Source organism: Oryctolagus cuniculus, chromosome 4 (genome assembly GCF_964237555.1).
Source record: "Oryctolagus cuniculus chromosome 4, mOryCun1.1, whole genome shotgun sequence".
In the NCBI taxonomy this organism is placed as follows: Eukaryota; Metazoa; Chordata; class Mammalia; order Lagomorpha; family Leporidae; genus Oryctolagus; species Oryctolagus cuniculus.
The window spans coordinates 172,878,274-172,896,912 of record NC_091435.1 but is presented as its reverse complement, the minus strand read 5'-3'; the positions used below and the strand labels follow the sequence as shown (position 1 = coordinate 172,896,912).

The 18,639-nt window shown below is 43.4% G+C and overlaps 1 protein-coding gene and 1 long non-coding RNA gene across 27 annotated transcripts in view; one reads left to right on the top strand and one right to left on the bottom strand.

The window, feature by feature from the left end:
• Positions 1 to 18,639, top strand: part of LOC103350379 (uncharacterized) — a 547,263-nt gene that overhangs the window by 49,008 nt on the left and 479,616 nt on the right. The gene's annotated exons all lie outside the window — the stretch shown is intronic.
• Positions 1 to 18,639, bottom strand: part of STAC (SH3 and cysteine rich domain) — a 146,230-nt gene that overhangs the window by 22,660 nt on the left and 104,931 nt on the right. For all 3 annotated transcript variants that reach the window (XM_051858945.2, XM_002716238.5, XM_070072956.1), the window contains 2 exons: positions 8,456 to 8,520; positions 6,980 to 7,068 (listed from right to left, as the gene is read on the bottom strand). In XM_051858945.2, the coding sequence (XP_051714905.1) occupies positions 6,980 to 7,068; positions 8,456 to 8,520 (154 nt within the window). The remainder of the gene's footprint in view (positions 1 to 6,979; positions 7,069 to 8,455; positions 8,521 to 18,639) is intronic.

Genomic DNA, 18,639 nt, shown 5'->3' with positions numbered 1-18,639 from the left:
GACACATAAGTGATGACTCTGTTTTGCTCTGAATCCAAAAACAATGAGGATAATGTTACATTGTCAGTGCTAAATGAGGGTTAACTTTCTTCAAGAGGCTAAGAATGGATTTGAGTAATAATGTGGGGGGGGCATGTGCATGTGTGCAGGTGAATAAATGTGTATTTGAGTGTACATGAGTGTGTATATGTCCCAGTATGTATAGATGTATGGGTGAATTGTGTGTATCTGGCTTGACTGTGTATGAGAGTATATGTGCATACGTGAGTGTATCATACTCCCTGATAGAAGCAGGTTTTGGCACAGCCTATGTGAGTTCACAGAGCAGTATAGGATGCCAGTGCTAATTATAATGGGATTCTCACTCTTGTAGTGGGCTCTCCTGTTTGTGTTTAAAGTAGCATGTTAAAGAGCGTTGCTCGTGAATTAAGCTGGCATTTCACAAGATGTGGTTTCTAAGTCTCTTAAAAAGTTTGGTAATGAGGGGGCATGGCTGTTTGGGGGCAGTGGTTAAGATGCCTGTATTATAGTGCCTGGGTGTGAGTCCTGGCTCCGTTTCTGATTCCAGCTTCCTCTGTTAATGCACACTTTGGGAGGCAGCAGATCATGGTCCAAGTACTTGGGTCCCTGGTACTCATATGGGAAACCTGGATTGAGTTTCCAGTTCTTGGCTTCAGCCTGGCCTAACCCTGGCTGTTGTGGCCATTTGGCGAATGAACCACTGGATGGAAAATTTCTCTCTAGCTCTGTCTCTTTATCTCTCTGCCTTTCAAATAAATACAAAATAAATGATTTTTTTTAAATGAAAAACACAAAACTTGATCATGAGGATTACTGGGGAAATCTACAGCCTGACAGAAGAACCTGGTGGTTCTTTCATGTAATCAGACCCCACTGCATTGGTAATGGTCTGGAGACCCCAACCACTGTGCTGTTCCATCTTGGGTGTCAGTGGTGGGATTCCACACTGACAGCATGTCATGTCAGAGACAGTAAAAGCTACTGCAAAGACAAGTATTGGATATCAGCACCTCCTTATTGCTGGACCAGTTAGACAAAGTCTCACTGGGCATACTCAAAGGTCAGAGAGAGATTTTAACCATTTTTCTCTCAGTAGAGACAAGGCAGTGTGAATGAGGCTGTTTGGAAGAGTAGGAAATAAAACACGAAGAGAAGGTATCTAAAATATATTGTACACTTCACTTTGTGCTGGGCGTGAAATCTCACGTTATTTATGGTCTTGCCTTTAACAGTCTCCCTGGAAAGGGAAAACTGAGGTCCCAAGAGATTAAACAGCTTGCTCGAGTTGGTACAGGTCCTGACAGTCAGCGCCGGAATGACTCAGCTGACTCCCTGCCAGCGCTGTTTTCTGTACTGTCACCTTGCTCTCGCCTACTCTGTCCATGGTGATAGAACGAGAGTTCACACAGTCTGCATCAGCTGCGGAGATTTGAGTGGGTGAGAGTGGATGATTTATTTATTTATTTAAAAGGCAGAATTACAGGGAGGAGGCATGCGCGCGCGCACACACACACACACACACACACACACACAGAGACAGAGACAGAGAGAGCGAGCTTCCATATGCTGGTTTCCTCCCCAAATGCACGCAGAAACCAGGGTTGGGCCAGGCCTAAGCCAGAAACCTGGAACTCCATCCAGGTCTCCTACGTGGGTGGCAGGAGACCAGTTATGTGAGCCTTCTTCCGCTGCCTTCCCAGGTGCATTAGCAGGGAATGGAGCAAATGGGACTCGGACAGGTGCTCATTTGGGATGCCAGCGTCACAGGCGGTGGGTTAACCCACTGCACCACAACGCCGGCCCCAGTAGTGGATGAATTTATGAAGGAAGTATATTTTGCCCTGAAACTGTGTGAAAGCCTCTGCTTTTATACAGTGGAGACCAGTGATGGATTGGTGTCTCCCAGAGGCGACATTGCCCTGCGGTTACCGGCACAGCACCTAGCTCCTCCTCTCGGAGCCCGTCCTCCTCAACTCTGAGTGCTTCAGTACAGGCTTAGCTGGGCTTCTTCCACGTTGCCTTCCATCCTTTGTTATTTGTGAATGGGTATACAGATTGCTTTGGTCTCCTTTTCTCCAATTTTTTCTTGACCAGTACTATTCATGGTGGGATCAGGACCCACCTCCTCAGGAAATACGCCCTGATTAGCCCCTCCCAGCTTGACCTGCTTCTTCATGTATGTTCTCCATTACATTATCACAGACTTGATTTGTCCACTGGTTGAATATGCCAGGTACAGCATTCATTCACTTAATCTCCATAACATGTATTTAAAATTTTATTATTGTAGTTTTTATTTATTTTATTATAAATATTTATAAATTTATATTATAAATTTTATTATTGTAGTTTTTATTTATTTGGAAGGCTGAGGGAGAAAGAGATCTCCCATCTGCTGGTTCACTCCCCAAATGCATGTGACTACAGGGGCTGGGCCAGGCCAAAGCCAAGAGCCTAGGACTCCATCTGTATCTCCCATTTGGGTGGCAGGTGCCTAATTGTGCCATAACTGTTGCTTCCCACTGTGCACATTAGCAAGAAGATGGGAGTGAAAGCAGAGCTGAGACTTGAGTCTAAGCCCTCTGATGTGGGATGTGGGTGTCTCAACAGCTGTGCCAAATGCCAGCTCCTAAAATATCTTTTATCTATTGGGCATGTAGATGCTTCAAGAACAGACCATGCTCCAGTCAGTAACTACAGATTTGTTCTCATGAAGTTTACAGGAGAGATAGAGATTAACTAAATAATTTCAAAAACATGTAAATACAAGTTGGCATAAGTGCTTTGAAAGAAAGAAATATGGTGTCACGGAAGTGTATAACCGAGGCATCTAACCCAGATTAGGGTACCAGGGGAGACTGCATCGGGGAAGCAGGGAGGGAGCAGACTCTAGGAAGAACAGCAGACTCCTTGGCAGGGGGTAGTGCAGTTCTTTTGGGGGAAGAAATGATGGTCTGGATGGACCAGAGAGGGCCACCGGGAAGAGAACATGTAGGTTCTAGAGTCTCTGTGAATGCTGTGACTTTACCTGTGGGCTTGGGAGGAGGTGGGAGAGTTCTGAGTAGACTCGTGTGCTGTGAGCAGATCTAGGCAGGCATCGCGAGTCCCCCTCACAAGTGAGCAAGCAGAGGCTCCCAGGATGCATCGGGGCTTCACAGCTAGTGATTGCTTGGTCTGGTCAAGTGATACTCACACCCAAGTACTAAGTACTCAGTGAATCTGAGCTCATATTCTCTTTCTCTTAATTCTGCAAAGGAGGCAATAGAACCAATCTGAGCTAAGATGATTAAGTTCTGGCGTGTACCAGACATTGGTATTTAATCAGATCCTTTCTACAAGGGCAGGCCTTTTTATCCCTATTTTCAAGATAAGGAAACGGAAACTGAGAAAGTTAGGTAATAAGCTCTATTGTTGGAATGTGAGGAGCTGGGAACAGGGGCGGTGTTGTGGCCCAGTGGGCTAGGCTGCTACCTGCAGTGCTGGCATCCCATATGGGCACTTGTTTGAGTCCTGGCTGCTCCACTTCCCATCCAGCTCCCTAATACACCGGGGAAAGCATCAGAAGATGGCCCAGGTGCTTGGGCCCCTGCCACCACATAGGAGAGCCAAGGAAAAAAATTCCTGGCTCCTGGCTTCAGCTGGCACAGCTCTGAACATTGCAGCTATTTAGGGAGTGAACCAGCTATGGAAGATACCCCCCCACCCCGTGTCTCTGTAACTCTGCCTTTCAAAAAATAAAATAATCTGGCCAGCGCCGCAGCTCAATAGGTTAATCCTCCACTTGCGGCACCGGCACACCGGGTTCTAGTCCTGGTCGGGGCTCCGGATTCTGTCCTGGTCGCTCCTCTTCCTGTCCAGCTCTCTGCTGTGGCCCGGGAGTGCAGTGGAGGATGGCCCAAGTGCTTGGGCCCTGCACCCCATGGGAGACCAGGAGAAGCAACTGGCTCCTAGCTTCGGATCAGCACAGTGCACTGGCCGCAGTGGCCATTTGGGGGTGAACCAACGGCAAAAGGAAGACCTTTGTCTCTGTCTCTTTCTCACTCTGCCTGTCAAAAAAAATAAATAAGTAAAAATAAAAAATAATAAAATAATCTTAAAAAAATAAGAAAGTAGAGGATCTGGGGTGTAAATCTGTCTTGAGGAATTCCAACATTTAGATGGAACTCAGAACACTCTGCCACCACCTTAGTGTTCTCTCTGCCCATAGCAGAACCGAAAGGGCGAGCAGGACTAGAGCACTGGTAGGGTCTTCTACACCAGTCCAGGTGGGAGATTGGTACAGTAGATTTTAGGCTAAGAGAACACATAGGAATAGAACATCAAATACCATGGCAGGCTTGAGGCCTGGGCAGTGGTAACATTCAGTCCAAGGAGTGGAGAGACGGTAGACAGGTTGTTGTGCTTACTTACCATCAGGTAAGTAAAGTCAAGACCACTGGCCTTTGGCAGAATAAGCCGCCCGTTTTACAGAGCAGACGATCATGCATGCTTGCTGAAGCCGTGATGCCCCGTTCTGATTTATGACTGCTGGCCTCTGCGCCCTGGAGCTCACACTCCTAACACTCCTGTGTTCTCAGCAACTGTGTTCTCTTTCCTGCACCAGTACCCAGGGCGCTCCCCTGGATGAGGATGTGGGTAGATAAGAATGGTATTTTTCTTTCTTTTTTTTTTTTTTTGACAGGCAGAGTGGACAGTGAGAGAGAGAGACAGAGAGAAAGGTCTTCCTTAGCCGTTGGTTCACCCTCCAATGGCCGCCGTGGCAGGTGCACTGCAGCTGGTGCACCGCGCTGATCCGATGGCAGGAGCCAGGTGCTTCTCCTGGTCTCCCATGGGGTGCAGGGCCCAAGCACTTGGGCCATCCTCCACTGCACTCCCTGGCCACAGCAGAGAGCTGGCCTGGAAGAGGGGCAACCGGGACAGAATCCGGCGCCCCGACCGGGACTAGAACCCGGTGTGCTGGCGCCACAAGGCGGAGGATTAGCCTAGTGAGCCGTGGCGCCAGCCAAGAATGGTATTTTATTAAAAGGATTCTTTTTTGGCCTTATATTCGAGGAGAAGGTAATTCACAAAGCCCCACTTCATTCAAGGAATTATACCAAATCCCTAAAGCATTGCCTTACACATTCTGAATCAAGTGCCTGGCTTTGAAAATGGGAACCTACAATCTCTTGGCAAAAAAATGTAAGTGTGATTTATCACTCCAGTCTCACAGGCTATGTGATGCAGACATTTAACCCCTGGGAATGAATAGTCTTGTTTGTCTCAAAGCAGACTGCAAACGTTTGGTTCGTGACCAGACACCTCGACGTTTGATGGCCTGCAATCAACTAAAATAAGCACACAAAGATATTATCAACACCAGGCCGCCAGAGTGGGTTCCTCAGGATCCCAGCAATATTCTCTGTGTCACTGGAATTGCTTTTTTAAGAATCTGATGCCTCCGGAGGCATCTTCTATTATAAACGTACAGGACCAGTACAATAAAAATTCTTAAATCTTATCTTTCAGACATCCAGATAACAATCTCCAGAAGACTCAGTAAGATATAGTCATGGCAAAGTAAATACGCAGCATCCTTTTCTTCAACATCAGAGGGTAACTGTAGCTCATCAGGCCAAGGCGAGGGGCCACGCCAGCAGTGACGCCGGGGCCGGCTCGGCTCTGACTCACAGGACCTGTCATACGTCTGAAAGAAACAGGGTCCACTTGATCAATGCCACTTCCTCCTCCAGCACCCAGGATGCCAGAACTGACTGGGTGATGCTGATGGCTCCAGCCAGTGAGTCCAGCCTGGCCATCGTACTCAGTGACGAGGAGAACTCCCACCTCGTTTTGGAGTCCTGGGTAGAGTGAGGCCTTTTCCTTGAACGAGGCCGTGGGCGTGCATCAGCCATGTGATAGCATCGTGTGCTAGGAACTGCAACAGCAGTGAGGACTGTTACTGAGAGTCTGTGATGATGAGCCGTGTGGTGTGTGCATTGTAGGCAGTCTTCATTTCTGTCTCACAAACCCCTCTATTCCGTAAGGAAAGGAGGCTGTTATTCTTTGATAAATGAGGAAATAAGAGCAACTGATGTATGTGAATGGTCACACAGCAAGTAGGATATGGACTCCAGACTGTAGCTAAACCCCACCCAGACTGTGATCAAGAGAAGGGCTCAGGGGGCGTTGAGATTCGCTTGGGACATCTCCATTCCATGTTGTACCGGGAGTTGAGCGCTTCCTCTGCTCCCAAAACCAACTTCCTGCCATTGTGGGAGACAACAGGTGATGGCTCAAGTATTTGGGCCCCTGAGACCCATGTGAAAGACTTGGATGGAGTTCCCAGCTCCTGGCTTTGGCTCTGCGTACCCTTGGCCATTCTTTTCAGGGAATGAATCAGTGGATGGAAAATCTCTCTGTCCATCTATCTCTCTGTCTCTCTTGCCATTCAAATAAATAAATAGAAATAAAAAAATAAAAGCCAGAAAGGTTTAAGTTATTGCAGGGCCACACAACTCACCTTGCCCTCCCAGTGTTTGACTGACTACCGTGAGGAGGATAGTTCCCAGTTGGCCCCCATGCTTTTAGTCTGATTCCCCCATCAACATTTATTTGGGAATTCAGTAGATTTTTGACTCCCTGTTGGATCCCACAGGATGCCAAGTGCACATTTGCACTTCTGTTGACCATGAACTGAAGCTGTGCTCCCAAGGTGTCGTTCCTCCAGCCAGCAGCCTCAGCACCGCCTGCAGACTGGTTAGAAATGCAGTCTCCAGCCCCACCCCACGCCTGCCCAGTCAGCGGATCTGGGGACAGGGCCCAGCAGTCTGTGGTTAACCAGCCCTGCAGGCTGGTTTGAGAGTCACTGCAGCAAAACACTGGGAAGGGCGCACAACGGACTTTGTTTTTTCACATGGAAAACACAGACTTTAAAATGTTCTGTCATTCTTTTTTTTCCTCTAATACATGTTTTTACCTCATTTCCAAATCTTCATTCTCCTGTGGTACAAACTTGTACAAGGCAACATAGGTGTTCATTTGTAATGGGTCTTTGGAAAGCTGTCCCTGAAAGAGAAAATAAAAGGAAATTGAAACAAGGAAGGGATGGAGAGGGGACAGAAGAAAACAGAAAATGGAGGTGTTACTGCCGTGTGATTTCAGTTCTGGGTCTTAGACGTTAAAATACTTGATTGTCATCAAACCTTTGAACCGCAGGTCTATGTTTAATTTAGTAACTGAATTTTATTTCATGACAAACCGTTTGAAAGTAATTATTTGAAATTCTTTGTGAGAAATGCTATAATTTTCTTCAAACACATTTTTTTTTGTCATGGAAAACAGTACACGTTTGGGATTGGAAAGATTCTAGAAAGAGGGACATGGGAACAGTGGCAAACACTTCTACTTCCTGAGACTGACTTTTTATTAATTAGCCTTAAAGTTGGTGTCTAGCCCATCAAAGGAAACAGATACATTCATGTGGCAATTAGTTCACTTAGGTAGCCAGAAGAAACATGGATTTTGGCATCAGATGGATTTAGTTTATATCGTAGTACCACCCTCTACCGGCTATGAAGCTTTGAAATAATGACAATCAAAGCTACCATTATGGAGAGCTTACTCTGTGCTAGGCAAGGTGTTACATGCACACTTGAACTTCACAACTCTGTTAGGTGAAGCTCTGTCCTTGCCCCCAATATGCAGATTAGAAAAGAACTTTTCAAGTGTCATACAAATACCATGTGTTAATACTAATGAAATAAATGTTAATGTTATATAGACATTTATACTTTGTAATATATAAGCTAACATTATACAATATATTCAGTACTATATAATTGCATAATATGCTTAACTATATAATAATATAATATGCTATATACATATATAAATATAAATGTTGCATACAGGAATAGGTATTCTTTTTACTTATGATTTGCTTGGCTATTCAAAGCTGTAGTATCTTATACTGTTTTACTCTTTAAATTATGTATATGAAGATATAAAATAAATGTGCTATAAAATATAGTCACAAAATATAATTCTATAATAGACAAATAGTATATAAAGAGGCTTCAAAAAACTCATGAAGAATGCGTATTATGAAGAACATGCATGGATCTCAATTTTTTTTGCACAAGATAAATTAACTTTTAATTCCACTTTCTAGGAAATTTTTGAAGTGCCTTTATATATCATTTTGTATGCAGTGTGCAGGTACATGTGAGAAACAAAAAGGTGTACAATACTTTTCCTTTTTACCTTTTATGCACTGTGATTTTCTGTTTATTCTATGCTATCTGTGGCATGGTACACTGTGTCATCCTATCCTATAATCTACAAATGCTGGTCTGGGAAACACCAGGTGGACTTCATGACCCCCTTGGATGGTGGCCTGCAATTTTATACAAGGGCTCCTATGTTCTCTGTTGTCTGTGACATCCATAGATACCTGGTGGTTTATGTTCTTTGCTTGGTCTCTGAAATCGTCTGCGCCGTTTTCTGGGTATGAAAACACTGAAGGAGACAAGAGAAGGCAGGTGCATTAGGAATCCAGTCACCATGCTTTGAGAATGAACACTGTTCTCAGCTCACAGTTTCAGAGCTTATGGGTATGATCCCATAATCCCTCAGAGGCCCAGAGGCAATCTTTGGGGGAGCTTCGGTTTGTGGGTGACCAGGAAATCAAGGTTCTGTTCTGTGGACCTTGCCTGTCTCATTCCCCACGTGGCTGCGTGACTGGAGATAGATCAGGTGGAAGCTCTGAGCACAGAACCCCATCCGGGTCTCCCGCATGCATGCAGGAACCCAGCTACTTGGGCATCACCTGCTGCCTTCTCCAGAGCGTTAGCAGGAAGCTGGGCCAGCAGCAGAGCGATGGAACTGGAGCCCATGCTCCTGTACGCGGTGCCGGCATTGCAGGTGGCGGGTCAGCTGCAACCACACTGCCACCCTCTGTTTTAGCTTCTTCTTGAATATCGATCTGGCCATACAGTTGAAAATGTACACTGTGTTTGTGAACTATGTTGAAAAACTGACCCCAAATGTGTTTTCAGATAGATGGTTGTGAAAGAGGTAGGTCAAAAGAATTATTTTTGAGACCTTGTCCTTCCAGTTATTTCTTAGACTGACTTGAGGGAAGGTGAAAAAAGAAAGGTGTATCGTACAGCTCTTTTTTGACTGCCTTAAGCTCTTTTATTGAAAATGTCTTGGTGTTTAATTTTACAATAAGTATGTAAAGAATATACATACCTCTTTTTACAAAAAAACTTTTTTTTTGACAGGCAGAGTGGACAGTGAGAGAGACAGAGAGAAAGGTCTTCCTTTACCGTTGGTTCACCCTCCAATGGCCGCTGCTGCCAGCGTGCTGAGGCTGGCGCACCACGCTGATCTGAAGCCAGGAGCCAGGTGCTTCTCCTGGTCTCCCATGTGGGTGCAGGGCCCAAGCACCTGGGCCATCCTCCACTGCACTCCTGGGCCACAGCAGAGAGCTGGCCTGGAAGAGGGGCAACCGGGACAGAATCCGGTGCCCTGACCAGGACTAGAACCCGGTGTGCCGGCACCGTTAGGTGGAGGATTAGCCTACTGAGCCACGGTGCCGGCCTAAAAAAACTTTTTAAAAAATTATTTATTTGAAAGACAGAGTGTCAGAGAGAGAGAAAATATTTCTTTCTTTTGCTGGTTCACTCCTCAGATGCTCACAACAGCTGGAGCAGGGCCAATCCAAAGCCAGGGTTGAGAAACTACATTTGGGCCTCTGGTATGAGTGGCAGGAACCCAACCTGTGAGCTGCCGCTGCTGCCTCCCAGAGCGCACATTAGCCGGAAGCTGGAACTGGAAGCAGAACCTGGGCTCAGGCTCAGGCACTCTGGTACAGAACTCAGGTGTCCACGCGGTGTATTCACTGCTGCACCAAAGGCGTTCCCTGCCAGCATTTTTTCTAATGTCACAGAAGCAGAAGGGAATGTTTTGCCACATCCCAGGAGGAGTTTCTTCCTTTTCTTTTCCGTGTACTTTCTCTTTCTGCAGACCTGAGGTCCCCGTCCACTGCTGTTGTTATCTGAGTGTTTGTGTGTCTTTGTCTACCTGGTAATGCAGCAAGTTGCAAATCAAGTCCCTGGTGTACACACAGCTTGGCTGTTGTGCGTTACCTTTTAAGATACAGTGTTGGATTCAGCTGACTGATTCTGCTTCCGATTTCTGCGTATATTCCAGAGGGAGACGGGCCAGTGATTTTCCGTACTCACTCCCTCCTTGTTTGGTTTTGAAGTCAGGCAGGATGAGACCAGCCTCATAAACCACCTAAGAGAATGCTGCCGCCCTTCCTCCTTGTTGCTTTCTGTTTCTCTAAAGCAGCTTATGTAACCTGGAAACATTTCTACCCCTTAAATATCTGGTAGATTTTACTTCTAAAGTTGTTCAGTCCTGGTATTATGTGTGTGTGCGTGTGTGTGTGTGTGTGTCTGTGTGTGTGCCAAATATAAAATATTGGCTCAGTTTCTATAAGGATTAGAAAAAAAACTCCAGTTTTCCATCCCTATCTCTTCTTGAGTCAAGTTTTAGTCATTAATGCCTTTCTTGGTGTCTGCCCACTTAAAAAATATTTTGGAATTTATGGGCACAAATTTGGTTATGACATTCTTTTAGTTTTCTTTCAATTTCTGTTATATTCTCCCTTTTTCTTGTTATTCTGTTTGTTTCATCTATTTCATCTATTTGATATTAAAATTGTTAGATTATAAATTTTATTTCCTGAAAATAAATCACTGAGGATTTATTGATCTATCTTTATAATCCCATTATTTCTGTTCTTATCTTTAATTCTCACCCCACTTCTGCTTTATTTGTGTTTATTCTCATTCATTTTCTGGCTTCTTAAGTATGGTGCTCAGATGATAACTTCTCAGATTTTCTTATTTTTTATTTTATAATTTTATTCATGGTTAAAAGATTTATTTTTTTGAAAGAGGTAGAGAGAGAAAGACACACAGATAGAGAGATTTTCCATCCACTGGTTCACCACCCAGATGACTGCAAACAGCCAGAGCTGGGCCAGGCCACAGCAAGGAGCCAGGGACTTCATCCTGTCTCCCACATAGGTGGCAGGGACCCATATACTTGAGCTATCTTCTGCTGCTTTTCCCAGGCCATTAACAGGGAGCTGGATCAGAAGTGGAGCTACTGGGACACATACTGGCACCCATGTGGGATGTTGGTGTTGCAAGTGCTGACTTTTCCTGATGGTCCACAATTTGGCCTCAGATTTTCTTGTTTTAATATAATAATTTTGAAGCTAAATACTCCAGCTTTAGTATTATCCCACAAGGTTTTTTTTAATGGAATTAAGTTTATTTGGTTCAACTATTTTTGACAACTATGCATCTTTTTTTATAATTTACCATTCCCACAAGCTTTTTTTTCCCCGAAGAAACCTTTTATTTAAGGAATACAAACTCCATGCATTTCATAAATACAACTTCAGGAACAGTGATTCTTCCTACTGTACTTGCCCTCCCATCCACACTCCTACCCCTCTTCCTCCTCCCTCTCCTATTCCCACTCTTATTTTTTACTAAGATCTATTTTCAGTTAGCTTTATACAGAGAAGATTAACTCTATACTAAGTAAAGAGTTCAACAAATTTTATGAAAAACAAAAACAAAATGTTCCTCAACAGTTGAGACAAGGGCTGTTCAAAGTCATGGCATCTTGAAGTTGATTTAACTTCTCCTTTTTTTTAAGCATTCTTTCTTTCTTTTTTTTTTTTTTTTGAGTAACTTAATTAACTTTAAAGAAGAACCCAAGAATGATACATCTTTTGCGAGCACTTAGACATAACGATAACTTATGAGACATAAGAATATCTTCCACTTAATACATTAAAACAAAGTAAATCTTTGAGAACAAGTTTTACTGTTAACTCTCATAATACAACTCTTTGAGGATAGAGGTCCTGCATGAGAAGTTAGTGCACAGTGACTCCTATTTTTAATTTAACAATTAACACTATAATGTATGATGTCAGTGATCACCTGAGGCTCTTGACATGAGCTGCCAAGACTATGGGAGCCTTTTGAATCCACAAAAACCTTTAGTATTTAAACAAGGCCATAAGCAAAGCGGAGTGCTCTCCTCCCTTCAGAGAAAAGTACCTCCTTCTTTGATGACCACTTCTTTCCACTGGGATCTCAATTACAGAGGTCCTTCATGTAGGATACTTTTTGCCATAGTATCTTGGCTTTCCATGCCTGAAATGCTCTCATGGACTTTTCAGCCAGGCTAGATTGCCTTAAGGGCTGATTCTGAGGTCAGAGTGCTACTTAAAGCAATTGTCATTCTGTGAGTCTGCTGTGTGGACTGCTTCCCATGTTGGAACATTCACTCCTTTTTATTTCTGTCTATTATTACCAAACACTTAATAGTATTTACGTGATCACTTTAACACTTAATTCTATCTATATGATCACTTTAACACTTAATCTTATCCATATGATCACTTTAACACTTAAAATATGTAGTGTTTTCATCATTGCTTGGTTTTAAATATATTTCAATTTCCCTCTGAATTTCCTTTGACACTTGAACTTTTTCAAAGTGCATGTCAATCAACTAAATTATTAGTTTTCCTTCTTATCTTCAGACTGCTTATTTCTATTTCATTTGTACTGTGGCCAGAGAGATGTGTTCTGTTTGATACTCTTTGGAATTTATGGAGCTTGCTTCATAGCTGAATAGGTGATGAATGTCTCTAATTGTTTCTGTGTTCTCAGAAGGAATGGGAGCCCTCCAGTTGCCAGATGGAGCCTTCTTTGAGAGTGAACTGGATTGGGATCATCAAATGTGTCATCAGATCCCCAGTATCTGTGCTGAATCTGTTTATCTATCTGATTGGCCAGTGATTGAGAAACGTGAAATCTCTCATTGTGAAGGAGAAAGCCAAGTTTCCTGATACTTCAGTTTCTTCTTGAGTTTTAGCATGTTGGGCTATGTGTAATCAGGTGAAGCTTTAGAAACTTCTTCACATGAAATGGAGGTGACTACATTGCTGTAGGAATGATTTGTTTGGTCCTTAAGGTCCATTTTTTTCACTCATTAGTACAGCTAGTTTTTTTTTTTTTTTTTTTTTTTTTTGCTTATGATTTGCCTGTGATGACTTTCACCTCTTTGCTTCTATATCTGAAAAATTCCTTATTTTACCTGTGTCTTTGTTTCTTCCTGTGGTAACTTCTTAAAAAAAAAAAAACTTTTATTTTCGACTTTCTTTAGCTGACTTCTTAGGTAGTTTTTAACAATAGGCTTCTCATTTCAAAAGTCTCATCTGAAAAACTTTGTCTTTTATCGAGTCTGTTCAGTTGGTTTGCAGTGATTCTCACTGCTGATACACTGAGTCCCTTCCCCACATTTTGTACTTTCCTATTTGTCCCACATTTCCTGTGCTTCTGCTTCTGATCCCCCACCTTCCCTCCCTGCCCACTGTCTTTGGAGTTGTGTGCCTTTTTCTTCTTCTCATCACTCAATGTTGTTTCCTTTCCAGTTTGCAAAGTTAAGTCTACGTTTTCTTCTTTTAGTGGTTGTCTTGGAAATTTTATAAAGCATATCTTAACAAAGTCTAAAGTGGAATGACATCATTAATATCTTTTTAAACAGCTTAAGAATATTTGAATGGCTATTTCCCACATAAACATCAGTATTTTAGATACTGTTATATTAACAACTTTAAAAAACATGCTATTTAAATTTAAAAAGATTACTTATTTTCATTTTATTTGAAAGAGAAACAGAGGCAGACACACCCACACACACACATCTTGAATCTGCTGGTGCACTCCTCAAAATGCCTATAGAAGCTGGAGCTGGTCCAGGCTGAAACCAGGAGACAGAAGCCCAACCCAGAAATCCCCATGGGTGTCAGGAACTCAGCGGCTTGAGCCGTCATCTGCTGCCTTTTAGGGTGATCGTTAGCAGGAAGCTGAGCTGAGAGTTGAAACCAGACACTCTGATGTGGGATGCAGACATTCCAAGTTACATCTTAACTGCTGCTACAAATGTCCACCCCCCAAACATGTCATTTTCCACTTAGATTTCAGCACATGTGTGCCATTGCTTTTGCTCTTTATTTCATCTTTGTGGGGAGCAACTCGGACTAGACTAAGTTACTGGAATTAAGACTTATTCTATGCATCTGCTCTCCCACAATATGGCGCTGAGAAGGGAGAAGCAGCTTCTACACAGCTGCCTCCAGTTCAACCAATAAACTGTAGGACCTGCTCCTGATTGGAGGAGAGCAGCGTACTCGGCGTGTGGGTAGCAGAGTTGGGGTTGGTGAAGAGGACTATAAAGGAGGAGAGGGACAACATGCACCAGGAACATCTAAGGAGGAGAGAGACAACATGCACCAGGAACATCTATCTGAAGGAACACCTGTGCAGCCCCCGAGAGAGCCGGCTGGCGGTGTGCCGCTCCCCTGCGGAAGTGGGGAAAGTGGCCAGGGGGAACCGCCCTTCCACGGAGGTGGAAGGGACAGTAGCCAACCCGGGAAGAACCAGCAGCAAATCCGGGGAGGGCCGAGCAGACAAAAGAACAGCGCAGGGTCCTGTGTCGTTCCTCCACGAAAGACGGGGAGCGACAATCTTGATTCACAGTCTTTCCTTTGAGGTCTCATTTTCTTATTTGAAGTGTATTTTGTGGAAAGTTTCCAAGCGTGGGTCTATCTTAAAAGTACTGGAGGTTAAGTCATCACCTGTGACACTGTGGCACTGCCAACTTCTGAGTGCTTTCAGTCCAGCACTGCTGATCCAGCTCCCTGCTAAAGTGCCTGGGAAAGCAGCGGAAGATGGCCCAAGTGCTTGGTGCCCTGCTGCCCAGTGTGGGAGACCAGATGAACTTCAGGTTCCTGGCTTTGGAATTAGCTAAAGTGGCTCAGCCTCCAGTTAATGTGGCCATTTGGGGAGTGAACCAGTGTATGGAAAACTATCTCTATGTCTCTCCCTCTCTAATGCTGCCTTTCAAGTAAATAAATCTTAATTAAAAAAAAAAAAAACTGGGGATACAGTTTTTGTCTGAAAAATATGTTCTTGGAAGATAGTTTTGCTTCTGCTTTGTTTCTAGGTTTAGAGTAACTTTTCTTTCAGCATATTGAAGACAGCATTCTACTGCCACTTTCTTGTCTTGTAATTTGTAAGAAGAATCTATCAATATAATTCTCATTTCTTGGTAGGTTATCTGTCTCCTAGCCTGTATTTAGATGTTTCTTTTGTCTTTGAAAGTCCACAGTTTCACTAAGATGTATTTAGGTATAGACTTCTGAGTAAAGGAATTATATCATCAATCAGTTCTGCAAAATTCTCAGCCAGTGTCTTCCTGAATGTCTGAAATTTTTTTTTACTCTCAATATCTCTTTGTGTACTTCTAAGATGTGAATTAGATCCATGCCTCACCTTTTCACTTATTTTCATGTCTCTTAAACTCTCATGGGTCCCACTGCTTTGTCTCCATGGATATACTCTCATTTCTTTGGTTCTGTATTTCCTGGTGTTAATTCGTTCTTCAGCTTTTTCTAATATTGTATTAAATACATTAATCTGTTTCTACTTAAAAGTTCTAGAAATTCTATTTGTTTTTTATCCAAATCTTTGTTTAATTTTAATAGTATACTGTTCCTTTATTATGTCTGCAAGTCCATTTTTTTTTGTAATTTAAGCATATACAACTATATAGTGTATGTTCATTTGAAAACTACAGCATACACAGTCTCTGAGAATCTGATTATAAAATTTGTTGTTTTGCTAGCTCTGCTCCTGGTGGTTTATTTTCTCATGTGATCAGTGAATTTTTGATAGTTAGCTCATGATTCTTGAAAGTTTATTTTTGGAAAGCTTTTGATGTCTTATCTCTTTACAGATGGTTTAAATTTGCTTCTGCCTGGTGATCTTTTCACCCTTGGACTGCTTTACATGAAATTAAACTAAAATTTCATTTTACTTTACTTTTCCCATACAAGTATTATGAATTTAGGCCCTAAACTCAAATAAGATTTTCCTCCTCTTCCATCTCCCCCTCCCATCTCCATTTCTCCCTCCCTCCATCAGTCCTGTCTTCCTCCTTCCCTTCCTCTGTCTCCCTGTCTCCCTCTCTTTTTCTTTTCTCCCTCCCCTGATTTCTTTTCTTCTCCACTCGTGTGTTAAGGCTGATGCAACATATTCCTCTGCAAGGTACTGTTTTCCTTGTGACATGACAGGGACTTTCAGGGTAGCAGCGTTTTTCTAAAGTGTTTCTCATCTAGTCTTTCACCTAAACACTCTGCCTACCAGGTTTTTTCCTCTGTTGTTCATCCCTGAGACTTATTATTACGCAAGCTGAGTGCCCAAGGATGCACAGATTAAACACTGCCATCGTGCGTGTTGGTCTTTGGATTCATGCTTTGTTGTCATTTCTGGACTTGAAGGAATTATCCAGCTCAGCCACATATTTACTAGAAATTTCTTTTTAATTATTCTTCCTAGCAGTTTTAGGAATGCTACAATTGGGAAAAAATTCTATGAGCATCCAGCCCTGTACCAATAAACTAAAATTTCATTTTATTTTACTTCTGTGCTTTGAAGATGCTAAGTGTGTGTTGCAGAAACACGTCATGAACATTTACATCTGTAATTTAGGAACTGTCCACTGGAGGGGGACAAGAACCAAGGGCATCTGCCAATGGAATCATTAAAATACCTGCGTTTGGGTGACAGTTTAACACTTGAGCTACAGGCTCAGTGCAAGCTAAAGACAGGCATCCGTTTTCCAACTCTGAATTTGTTGTTTTTCTTTTTGGGAAAAATTTCTTCACTGTAGTGTGAAGTGAGGTAATTTTGGGTTTTGTAATATCCTCAAGTGGATGTGACTGAGCCTTTTGAAGACCGTTTCTAGGAATTTGTATTATGTCCTGTTCTCTCTGATTTTCTTCCAGGAAAATTAGGATCACATACAGTCATACTGAAATGCAATTATTGAGGGCAGCCAGTAACATTACTATTTGGCAGTTTGAGCTGTAATAGGCAGCCAGATTTTACTTGTCCTTGTGCTGGTTACTTTGTTACAGGGAAGTTTGTAGCAGTTAAGCCAAAGGTGAAGACCGGTAACTTTCCCCATCCATGTCTGAGCTGTATCCAGGCATCATGTGAAAGCTACTGGAGCACTCGGACATGCTTGAGATCATTTAGAAGAATGAAAGGAGACTGCGGCCTTAGAAGTAAAGAGTAGGGATTGTGTCTCCTTCTCGGAAGGCTTGGAGATACTCCTCAAGGAATTTGGCATAACCCCTGGCTGGAAGAAGTAGCACCTGTGTGCACTGTGTGTTTCCTTTTTTAGGACATGAGCGAAACAAGTAATGAAGAACTGGTTTGAATTAGAATCCTGGACACTGCTTCTGCGAAGCCAGCAACCTCCTTGCCGGGCCTGGGGAAACCCATGGGAAGGTGGACCACAGAGGCAGGGTGTTTTCTTCATGCTTTTTCTCAAGCTATACGGACAGGGGATTAAAACTAATCAAAGGAAAATGTTTTGAAGCAAACTGCTGCATAATTAATCCCGCTAGCTTCTAAGGGTCCTTTGTAAAGAAAGCTATTGCTGATCAAAGGAATTGTTAATAGATCTCCAAAGCTTTTTGGAAGCTTCCTGCTTGCTAAGTTCTTTCAACAGACCTCTTTGAATAAGGCTGTGAAAATGCCCCTTAACATTCAAGGGATGGGAAGTAATCCGGACTTTGAGTGTATAGCGCTGAGCCTTAGTTTCCATATCTCTTTAGTGTAATGGGGTGTGTGTGTGTGTGTGTGTGCCAGAGGGGAGGCGGCTGGAGGAAATGACCTACTTATCAACCTCTAAGGATTCATCTGAGTTCAAATTCAGCAGGTCCAGGAAGCCTGAAATTCTGCTGTTGGTCTGGAATAGTGAGACTGTGCTATGTCACTGACACTTAGGACCCCATGGTGCCTTTCTTAATAACAACCATGCTTCAAAGCGATGATTCCTAGGTATAGCTCTTCACATTATAAAGTCCTACGGAGACCATCTTTGGAGAGATGAAATCCCCGGGGCAAATGGAAACCTTAACTGCTAAAGATCTGGGTGAGCGACAGCATTGGCAGAGCTGAGCCGGGAGGAGGAAGTGGCGGGCGCATAATTTTGAGAGGCAGCAGGTGCAATTTGCTGCCCTGTTGCACACACGGTGCGAGAGGAAGCGGGAGTGGGGGGCTGACAGCAAGGACTTTGGACCGTCAGCTGGCTGCATGGAGTTCCTGTGTACTGAGCAGAGACAGTGTGAGAAGAGCTAATTTGAGTAGGTGGGTACTGAGAGGACTGAGCGTTAAATTTGGGCGTGTTCACTCTTGGGGGCCTGTTCTGCATTCATGTCTAGGAGGCACTAAGCATCTGGAGGAAGTCAAGGATCCTAATACTCGCGGTGAAGTTTGGAAGTCCCCACGTATGGATTGTGTCCACGTTCATGATCTCATTTATGATCCCAGCAGCTGTGTGATTAGGTGTTATTATCATCTCCACTTCAGAGCTGAGGTGATAGAGGTGGGGAGAGGCTAAGTCACTTCTGCAAAGCCATGCCATCATTCAGCGGAGTCAGGCAGTCTGCTTCCAGGTCAC